The following is an 11,886-nucleotide window of genomic DNA, read 5'->3' as shown; positions in this document are numbered from 1 at the left end:
AAATAGAGGCAAAGGGCTTCTCTTGGAGCTCACACAACAGCTCCAAGGTACTGACTTCAAGGGTGCACGAAAATGCATAACAAGGTAGGTCATTTCTTCACAAAGGTGACCACTTGGAGCTCCCACCAACAAGACAAAGCTCCAACCACCCCAAACAAGGAACTCAGCCCCAAAACTCCTCCCCAAATAGTACCTTAACTCAGCAAAATTGAACCTTACCCCCACAAGACACTCACTCAAGTGTTTACAAGGTGAAAAAGGAGAAGAATCAAGTGAAAAGGTGACAACTTGGCCTCCAAATGGTGAAGAGAAGGAAAGGAAGCACCAAGTCAGCAAGGTGGCTCAATATTCAGAGGGAGACTCACGTAGAGGCAACAATTAAAGACCTAGGATCATGTGCACTAAGCTTATATAGTCACTTAACCAATTAACACCCAGTATTAACTTTAATTGCTATGCTTAGCATTTTAATCCCAAACTTTGGATTCTTAACCTACTCAATTTTACAAGAATTATCATATTTTTCTTATAATTTTCGGAGCACCTTTCCGGTACGCGCTTTTCATAGCCAGTACCAGTTTATGGCACCAGTTCTTATTATTTTGACTTGAAACTCGTTTTACAAGTCCTACATATTATTCTAGTAATTATCATGCACTTATTATAATTTTCCGAGATACTTTTTCGGTACACATTTATACCGACTAGCAGAACCGGTATCTGCACTTTTCTTCCGAAAAGCGACTTTCAGCATTCTTAATCACTTACTATAATTATTAAAGCCTCATAATAATTATTAGGGTCAATTATGGAATTATTTTCTAATTTCACATAATTAATTAATTAACTTCCTTAATTAACGGTGCATGTTCTTACAATTAGAGTGAGTAAGGAGCAGTGGTTTCAAGTATTATGCCCTTTGAAATGCAAAATTCCTTGAACCCTGTCATTGTGTACTCTCCTCCTCTATCACTCCTAAACCTCTTAATTTTTAAGTTGAGTTGATTTTCTACTCTTGACTTAAAAATCTTGAACCTTTCAAAAGCTTCATCTTTCGATTTCAACAAATAAACATGACAATATATAGAAAAATCGTCTATGAATGTTATCAAGTACTTCTGACTACCTCTAGTAACATTATTTCTAAAGTCACAACTATCACAATGGTCAGAATGTATCAGATCAAGAAGTTGTGTGCTTTTAGAAACTGACTTAAAAGGTTTTCTAGTGATATTAGTTTGTGCACATACTTCACATTTGTCAAATCGAATAGAGGCATCTAATGGAATATCAAGAGTTTTAGCTAGATGTTGTATTTTCCTGTAGTTCACATGTCCAAGTCTATTATGTAACAACTTTGGATCAATCAAAGTTGAACTCACATGGTTTATGCTCTCAGTATCTAAACTCAACCTATATATACCATTAATCATGAATGCACAACCAAAATAACAAGAGTAACAAATAAAGTTACTCTACCATTCATAGTTGAGAAAGGCATACAAGCTTTATCATGCAAAGATACCAATTTTCTTTTAAGTAAAATTACTACTGTAACTTGTTTTAGAGTTAGTAGTTTACTTGAAGAAAGCACCAAATTTATAGTTGAGAAATACATATATCTTTATCAAGCAAAGATATCAATTTCTTTTTAAGTAAAGGTACTACTTTAACTTATTTTAAAGTTAGTAATTTACTTGAAGAAAGCACCAAATTTGCAGTTCCAACAAGAGTCACATCTGTCTCAACACCACTACAATTTTTCACTGTGTCTTTCACTTTTATGACCTTAGTGAGTAAATTCCTATCATTTGTAGTATGACAGGTAGCACCGCTCTCCAACCACCACTCAGAAGAGACATTGGCCTTTCCATCTTCATCATTCCAATGAAATCTTGAGACTCAGGTTCATTAGTTAACATATTAGCCTCATTTTGTGGTGTGTTATTCTTTAACTTATTTGGTAGCTTACACTCTGCTGCCCAGTGATCCCACTTTCCATAATTATGGCACTTGTCCTTCTTCTTCTTTTGAAGATAGTCTTTTTGGCTTCTAACTATGAAGAGGATTCACCTTTTGGTGACTTGGACTTCTTTTGAGGTTTATTGGAATATGAAACTAAGTAGGTGTTGCGAACTCGGCAAGTGCACCGGTCGTACAAGTAATAAAGTGATAAGATTAAGTTGTCGATCCCACAGGGACTGATGACCAAGCAATAATTTATCTATTTAACTAAAGTTGGATCGATCGTGAAAGGAATTTCTTGAGAATATTGTAATTAAATTAAAAACATAATTTGTAAACTTATTTTTAATTTTAAATATTTTAGAAAATAAATTCAGAATTAATAAAGCTAGAAATTGGTTTAAAGTTTTTAATAAAATGATGTAGCTAGGATTCAACTTCCCAATGGTTTCTTAATGAGTCTGCTTATTCTTATGATTACATTCAAGATCAAATTATTAATAGTTCTTTCTATGATTGATTAAATTCCAATCCTTTCGTAATCCAATCCTTTACTCTGATCAAAAGCCATTACCCTTAGTACTTTTTCATAAAATAAGCATTAACGCAAGAACTTACGGTTATAGAATTTACAAGTTGTTGGGTGGTTTGCTGATGGTGGAAAAAGATAAGTTCTAATGAGGGACGTTCCTCTGTTCTAAACAGAACACAGATTCGCTCCCTTACTTCCAACCCAAGTGCGCAAGTGCACGCATCAAGTAATAAAGGGTGTATTAAGGCCCAGATTGTCGTTCCCTCGAGGATAGAACTCTAGATATTGTCTTATACTGTTTTATAAAGAATGAAAATGAAAAGAAAAGTTAGTGAATGAACTGTCTGGTCAAACGTTCCTTACTGTCTTGACAACATTCCTCAGGAACAGTAAGTTCAATCTGATGACAAACAATTGCTCGCTGCGTTATGTATGTGATCCTTCCTGATTAGAAGAAGGTGAGATAATATTCATTGGAGTTTGATAGATAACGACTTAAAATAAAGTATAAATATTTAAACAGAAATAACTATAATTAAGAGACAACAAGTGGATGGTTTTAAAACAGTTAAACAGAAAGAACGGATTCACTGCTCCATTCTTAAATAGTTATTTTCTCTACTCAAGACCTAGCACTTTTTGGCTTTGTCCCAGTTTCTTATCTGCCAACTCTGATTCCTCAGCTCATGGACTAGATGACTCACAAGTTTCTATATTCATACGGCTCCCTTGACTCCAACAGGTACTTACTACAGAACCTTAAAATGGACGAGTTGGCCCCTTATTCCTAAGGTGACCAGTAGTGTTTTTGCCATGACACTACCTTCCCCCAATGGCTAAGCTGTCTGAAATCTCTTCCTTATGGAAGTTCCTTTCTCAGTATGTGTTCAATTTCCATTGATACACAATGAATATAGCTTACTTAGCCAAAGAAATACAAAAAGCTTCAGTCAAGAGTTTTGAAAATAGTTCTTTAAGAGTTTTGCAGTTTATCCGTTCCACAGATAGTTCAGCCCATAGCTGATATTTGAAACATAATTATTGCAATCTGAAATCCCATAGACCCGAGATTCAGCTTAGAGATAACGAATGGAACGAGAAGAAGAAACACTTATATTAAATTAAAAGACAATTTACACAAAAACAGAAAATGGAGAAGGATGGTTTGATGCTCGTGAGGAGTCTTAAAGGTTGATACAGAGAAGAGAAGAGGGGTTGTCACTTAGTTACAGTTACAACTAAAATAAAACTAAGCTACTACCACTACTAGGTGGATATCATAATGGTTGGCTTTTTGGCTAACTAGCTAAAACAATAAAATGCCTCAATCGTTTCAGACATGCATGTAAACAACCATTTTAAGGAGAAACAAAGCAAGTTCTGATAATATTTTCAACAGTAAAATGCACACTGAAAAGAAATTCTGTTTAGGCTCAAACCTCACGGTTATATTTGTGCAATTCAATAATTTATGCTCTTTCTCAACCACTCATACTGTAATTTCATTATTCTTACTGACTCTTAGAATAAGTCAATCAATGCTCATTCCTAAAATAAAACATATTATAAGTCATCACATCATAAATTAATTTTTACGAACTAATTCTTACTTAACATTATTCAATAATTTAGACAAAGAGAAGAAATAAAATAAAATAAAAAGGAATAAGGAAAAGAATTTTCCCTGTTTTTATGAACAAAAAATTTGCAGCTCTTCGCATCTTCACAGGGAAGTCTAACTGCTACTGTATATGGCGGTGCTCCTCATTCCCAGATTTAGAATTTTTCTATCCTCAGCAATGGACTACGCATCAGAAAAGAGCACGTAATAATAATAAAAACATGCAGTCGTATAAGAACATCATCAATTATACATCACCATGGAGATCAAAAGTTTAAACTAAAGTAAAATAAAATAAATGAAAACAAAAACTAAATGCAGCAAAATAAAAATAAAAGCATAAATCCATTGGGTTGCCTTCCAACCAGCGCTTGTTTAACATCATTAGCTTGACGTTACAGCTTCATTAGTCATAGTGGTTTGTAGCCGGAATCAAAGATGATGTCATTCCTTTTATCATAAATATTGCTTTGCCGTAATAGTACTCTCGTGCATATGGGCGAAAAGGTTTGGCCTTAAGAACTCTAAACTTAGTCTTGATGTGCTTTCCCTTGCTCTTCGGCTTTGTCATCTTCACCTTCGGCTTGCAACTCTCATCTGGCTTATGATCTTTCTTTTCTTCTTCTTCAGCCTTCTTTTTTCTCAATAAGGAAAATTTTCTCTAGCTGAGCTGTAAGTGGTGGATTTTCTTTTTCAAACATTTTGAGAATAACACTTTCTCCTTCCACCCTTAACATCAATTCACCTTTAGGCACATCGATTAGCACTCCGGAGGTCGCTACGAAAGGTCTCCCAAAGATAATAGGAACAGTAGCGTCCTCCTCTATATCCAAGATAACAAAGTCCATAAGGAAGATGAACTTATCCACCTTAACAAGTATGTCCTCTATTACTCCATATGCTTGCTTGGTGGAGCGGTCAGCTAGTTGCATAATCATCTTGATTGGCCTTACCTCTGTGATTCTCAGCTTCTTCATCATAGATAATGGAATTACGTTGATGCTGGCACCTAGATCACATAAAACTCTCTCTATTTTCATCGAGCCAATCGTGCAAGGGATACTAAAACTCCCCAGACCCTTTAATTTCGGAGGTGAATTCTTCTGCATGATTGCACTACACTCCCCTGTCAATATAGTGGATCCTTCTACTGTGAGCTTTCGCTTCTTGCTTAGGATCTCTTTTAGAAACTTAGCATATGATGGCATTTTCTCTAAAGCTTCCACAAAGGGGATATTGATGTGCAGCTTCTTAAAAATCTCTAAGAATTTAGAGAAATATTTCTTCTGCTCGTGCTACTGTAACCTCTGAGGATAAGGAGCCTTAACATAAGGATTGTCTCCAAGTGTTTTCATCTTTTCCTCTAAAGAAAGCTTCTTTATTTTTTTTCCGTGGGGTATCATTTAATGGTCTGCCAAAAATTATGACATCTCCATCAACAGGGTCATCAGCTTTCTCTTCAGTAGGATATTCCTTCTCTGCATCGTTTTCACTACTCAGTGTAGCTATTGGTTTTTCCGTAGGTTGAATTACTATTCTACTCCTTGTAGTGATAGCATTACATTGTTCCTTGGGATTAATAATTTTATTACTAGGAAAGGTTCCTGGAGACCTCTCAGCCATCTGTTTAGCAAGCTGACCAAACTGATTCTCCAGATTCCTTATGGAAGCTTCTTGATTCTTTATAGAAGCTTCTTGATTCTTTAAAGATTCTCTTGTTTCTTCTGTGAAACTTGCTTGTGATTGAGCCATCTTTTCGAATGCAACTTCCCAAGCTTCTTTTTGATTAGATTGTGCTTGTTGACTACCCAGATTAGCTTGTTGTGGTGCTCCTTGATTATATGACAGTGCATAATGGTTCCTCCAGCCATGATTATAAGTGTTGATGTAAGGATTATTCTCCCTACGTTGGTCGTACCAAAGAGAATTCACCTGAGCTGAGTTTATAGTAACCATAGCGTCATAATTTTCAGGTTTGTGTGGTCCACCACAAGTGTCACAGACTACGGGAAACTGAGAGTTAACTGCAGAAATTTGATCTTGGGTAAAAAGTTTAACAAGTGAATCTAACCTTTGATCTATCTTGTCTTGTTTGGCTAACATGGCGTCGTACCCTTGTAACTGCATAACTCCTCGCTTAGGTTGAACTGGTGTGACCTCGTTATCTTCAGATGCCATCTTTTCAATTAGCTAAACAACTCTAGTTGGAGTAATTTCTCCTATACTACCTCCAGATGCAGTATTAAGGAGCACTGTATATGTTGGTGTAACTCCTTTGTAAAAGATTCGGACCTTCTCGTCATTCGATAAAATATACTGCGGACATCTCCTGATTAATTCTTTAAATCTCCCCCATCTCACACACAAGGATTCGCCTTCGAGCTGCTTGAAGTCGTCAATCTGTTCTTTCAGCTCAGAGAATCGGGAAAGTGGGAAAAACTTCTTTTGAAATTTTTCAACTAATTCTTCCCACGTGGAGATGCTATCAGCAGGTTGCAATTCCAGCCAATTAAGTGCTCTTCCTTTTAAAGAGAAAGGAAAAAGCATCAGTCAGATTGATTCAGCTGGTACCCCATTAGCTTTAATGAGGTTACACAATTGTAGGAATTTAGTGATATGACAGTTTGGGTCTTCAATCGGTTCTCCTTCAAACAGATTACTTTGAATTAAATTTAAGAAGGAGGCTTTTATTTTGAAGTTGTTCGCTGGAATTGGAGGTCTTCTAATACTCGCAGTCGGATGCGAGAAATTAGGATTTAGGAAGTGGTTCATCAGTTCTTTTGGTGGATTTTGGTTATCCTCGGCCATGACTTGTTCTTCCGCAGAACTGGAACTCAATGCGTCTTGTATTTTCTTCGTGGTCAAACGCTTCCTATTGGTTCTTTCTAATCGTCCTAACTCTGGTTTGTACTCTAGGTCACTGGGGTTAGCAGTGTCTCGCAGATGCATAAACCAGAAAAATAAGGCTCAGTGGAACAACCTAACGGAAACCACTAACTAACAGAAAATTTAAAATTTAAAGTAAACAAATTAAACTAGGAAAACTAAATAAAATAATAAAAACTAAATAAAATAAATAAAAATAAAAATATTAAACTAACAAAGAAAGAAAATAAAATAAAATGACAATAAAAATAAAAAAACAAAACAAAACAAAAATAAAATAAAATAAAATAAGTAAAATAAAAATAAGAGAATAAAAAAAAAATTAAAATGAAAAATTAAAATTAAAACAAATAAACTAAAAAAAAATGATCCAATCTATAATTTTATAGACATGATTAATGTTGATTAAATCAATCACTGGCAAAGGCGCCAAAAACTTGTTGCAAACTCGGCAAGTGCACTGATCGTACAAGTAATAAAGTGATAAGATTAAGTTGTCGATCCCACGAGGATTGATGACCAAGCAATTATTTATCTATTTAACTAAAGTTGGATCGATCGTGAAAGGAATTTCTTGAGAATATTGTAATTAAATTAAAAACAATTTGTAAACTTATTTTTAATTTTCAATATTTTAGAAAATAAATTCAGAATTAATAAAGCTAGAAATTGGTTTTAAGTTTTTAATAGCTAGGATTCAACTTCCCCAATGGTTTCTTAACGAGTTTGCATATTCTTACGATTACATTCAAGATCAAATTATTAACAGTTCTTTCTATGATTGATTAAATCTCAATCTCTTGGTAATCTAATCCTTTACTCTAATCAAAAGCCTAATCCCTTAGTACTTTTTCATAAAATAAGCATTAACACAAGAACTTATGATTATAGAATTTGCAAGTCTATCCCTAGATCATATAAATTCTAGCAATCAATCAATCGGAATTGATACAACAACATCCTTATTGTCATGCACAACTCTTATGTTTATTTACGAGTGGTCAGTTCATAAATAAAGCTAATCATAAATAACAGATTGATTGCATAATTTAAAATCAAGAATGTAAATCATAAGAAATGCATATATCAATTAAGAACCCATTGGTTCCGTCTCACCCTAACTACTAAAAGTAATTTAGCTATTCATAATTATAAAAATAGAATTAAAAGATACTGGAAAGCAAATAAAGTTCATGATCAAACTTGGTTAATGAAGACGATCAATGATGCAGATTGATTTCTTCCTTCCCCTCTCTGCCAGTGTTCCTCTTTCGCCACTGCTTTCGTTGTTTTCGTCTCTAAGTTCCTTCTTTCTTCGCATCGTTTGAATTCACTTTACGGCTTCACCGCGTTCTTTATAAAGAGTTAATTTGGGCTTATGTTTCTGGATCAGCTCGCTGAAGCGAGCTGATCAGCGAGCATTTTTCTTCTCCTCACTAACTTGCTCGCTGAAGCGAGCAGTGGAGCGAGCTTGATTGTGCTACTCGCTTACTTGCTCGCTAAAGGGAGCATTCGAGCGAACGTGACCAAATAATATTTGTATTTATTTATTTTCTTATTTTCGCTTGATAATCGGCCGATGCCAACTGCCTCCTCATCCTTATCAGGTTAGTAATTTGTTATTCTAATATGAAACAACCTGAAACAACAACAAAGATTAGGACCTTATCTATTTGTTGGCAATTTACTATCTTTTAATATTTTATTTAATTAATACTATATTTTTAATTATTTTAATTATTATTTGAACTTTTTTGAATAATAAAAACATAGTGTCTTGGACACTTATCAGAAGGCAACTAACTTTTGTTGCCCTATTTGTTCCAAACTCTTCCTAGAATAGTTTTGATCCTCGATATAAATAATCCTCTTTAATTTATCATGTTCACTCTATTCTTTCAGTCTGTGTATTTCAGTCTTAAAAGAACTCTATTCAGCAAGTAGCTTACTCAACACAAGATCGACAAAGAGATTATCAGACATATTAGATTTATCATCTTTAAGCTTGTTCCTCATGTTCACTAAGGTGATTCTTAAATCCATATTAAATTCGAAATCAAAAAAACTTCTCTGCTAAGAGAATTTTGGAGAACCCCTCTTATTTTTGGAACTAAGCATTCAAATGATCTAATATCTTTTCCGTCGTCTTATACTCACTACAAGTCATAGCTAGACGAAGATTTAGAGAATTTAGCAAGTAATCCATACAAAATATCCATCTTTGTTCCATTGATATTCATACACATTTTCAATGGTAGATGCAAAATCATTTAATATATTATGGAATATTTCATGTTCATCCATGCCAAATTGAACATGTAATTTCCAACCATAAAATTTAATAACATCAAATGATTACATTTTATAATATCAAAGAAACTACATTTAGCCATTTTAATCAGAGCTAAGAGTTAGAAAGAATGCACCTTGTAGTTCTCAGATTTCACAAATTAAAACAAAGGCTCCAACTTTCATCAAACTGCCTTGTAGACTTGGAATTTGCCAAAACATACCCCAAAAACAGATCCGGAGCACCCAAAAACCTTAAATTTGACTACCCCTGTTGCCAGAAACTCACCGGAACATTTTCTGATTATTGAAATGTTCCCTAACAGAATATTCCCCAACTAGCAGAATATTCTCTTCGAATATTCCTTTTCGCAGGAATATTCTTTTTCGCATAAAAGTGCACCTAAAACTTCAAACAACCATATCTTCTTCGTCCGATCTCTGTTTAAGGCGAGTGACCACTCAAAACGATCGTCTCGACGAGTAGAACAAAGCCCATTAGGTTTTACTTTCTGAAAATGGCCGAAATTTCTGGGATCTGGACCGAAAATTTACGGCTCCAGTTTCTTCATACTCAGATCCCGGTAAATCATTCCGTCAAATCGTGAAAGTGATTTAGAATATGAGTTCCACTCGATGAGATATTCGAATAGACACCTTACTCGCTCAAATCTGACACACGAAGATAATACTTCAAGATTGTTGAAGGTAATGAGTTTGAGAAATAAGGGTTTAGAGGTGCTTAAAGTATTACACCAAGAGACATCAAGTTTGGAATGCTCAACAGTGTTACCTCTAGCTTAGGAAACCCTAGAGATAATACAAGCTATTGGGCTCCAACCCATATGAACCCAAATAACCATGCTTTCACATATTGGACTTATATGTGAACATACTATTGTTGATTATATTATTAATATATCCAACATAAGTATCATAGATTATACATATATAAGTTATGAATAAGTTATTGTGTTATTTTACTATTGGAGTATATTACATTTAATTTTTCTGTTATTCGAAAACAATTAAGTAAAACTATAACAATTTTGTCTAAGTTTGAAAAAATAAGATTTTTAAGATTAGATTATATATATAAGTCAAACTTAAACAAAACTGATATTATTTTAGGTAAATGTTGTTATGTGATCATACCTTTTGAATATTAGTATAGTTTAGCACTAGACCAATTAGAACTACAAAACTCGTGATAATAGTAAATAAAGACCCTAGTTAAATTTTAGAGAAGCACAATCCAAACACCAAAATATGCGTGTCATAGATGAAAAATTGAATAGTTCTATTTGTTTAATTGCTAAAGTATCAAATCGCAACTCTAATTATTGAGTTTAAGCGCATATAACGAATATTATTATTTTCAAATAAAGGCGCAACGTATGTACAATATTGTCTGAGTCTGTTTGCTATCATAGAAAAAGATAATATATATATATATATATATATATATATATATATATATATATATATATATATTCTAAAGTAAAATCATTTGTTGGCAAGTTTGCTGACGTGTCGAATTCTCATGCATTTTCAACTTTGTGTTCACACTACTTAAATTTAAATTTTTCATCTTTCGGAAACATTACAAATTATTTTAAATTAAAATTGTGATTAATTCATTTTCGTGAAAATAATGCATCTTTTATTGCAGTTCAAATTTTCAATGCAACAAAATTCCACTACCTTTTGCCTTGGAAAATGTCGGGCCTATTCATTTCGCTGTGTTCAAGAAAGACCTTTATTCCATTGAGTGGTGCTTCTCAAATAGAGCATTGAGTTTTGGTATAAATAGGGAAGTGTTGCTTCTTCTTTTTTTAGCTTGCCTGCATTTTTTCCCTTAATTCCTGTGTGTAGGGGTTGTTGTATTTGTATCATTTTCGGTTTCTTTATAGACAAATGCTGCGAATTCGTTTTCATTTTTTGTATACTAATTCTCTCTTTTTTGTTTTATAGGGCGGAAGGTTTCATGCTACTGTGAATGGTTATTTACGTATTCAGCGTCTTTCATGCTGTTTGAGAGAGATTCTGTTGCTCTGCTGTTAATGGTTCGATTTATTTATGCTTGCAACAATTCAATATAGTTTATGAAATTGTTTGTGTGTTACATTATTGAGTTTTCGTAGTGTTACATTGAGGTTTCGTGGTGTTATTAAGTTTCTGTTGACATCTTTTTGATTACATCTTTTTGTAGGGTTATCTTTTGGAGCAATATATCTTGAAGAACACATGCGTTTTGAATATGAATCCAGTGTTTTTATAGTCGAATCTGCAATGAACGTTGTTGAAGATGGTTTTATGTCTTCTTTGTCCCCACTACAAAAGATACATGAGCTCTTGAAGCTTTGAGCCTTCGTGTTGTACAAGGATGCATTTTGCTGTTGAAAAGAAATGCGTAACTGATGGAGAAATTTCACGATTGCATCTCATATATGAATTTCACATTTTAAGAATGTTAAGAACCAAGGATATGATGTAAAGGGGAGAACGAACTGAGATTTTTCCCACTCTATTTCCTCTTTTTCCTTTTTTATTGTTATTAATTTATTATTATACCATTTCTTCCTATAATGTT

At 33.8% G+C, this 11,886-nt stretch overlaps 1 protein-coding gene across 1 annotated transcript; it reads right to left on the bottom strand.

Moving 5' to 3' along the window:
• Nucleotides 1-4,744: 4,744 nt before the first annotated feature.
• Nucleotides 4,745-5,326, bottom strand: LOC133291844 (uncharacterized). The gene has a single exon (XM_061490172.1). It carries the CDS (start codon nucleotides 5,324-5,326, stop codon nucleotides 4,745-4,747), a length of 582 nt encoding a protein of 193 aa, XP_061346156.1.
• Nucleotides 5,327-11,886: the final 6,560 nt, after the last annotated feature.

This window comes from Gastrolobium bilobum, unplaced genomic scaffold, assembly GCF_033153095.1.
Source record: "Gastrolobium bilobum isolate Gb01-03AN ecotype WA unplaced genomic scaffold, APGP_CSIRO_Gbil_v1 utg5169, whole genome shotgun sequence".
Classification (NCBI taxonomy): Eukaryota; Viridiplantae; Streptophyta; class Magnoliopsida; order Fabales; family Fabaceae; genus Gastrolobium; species Gastrolobium bilobum.
Note: the sequence above shows the minus strand (reverse complement) of the source record. Positions and strands in the feature narration are given on the sequence as shown.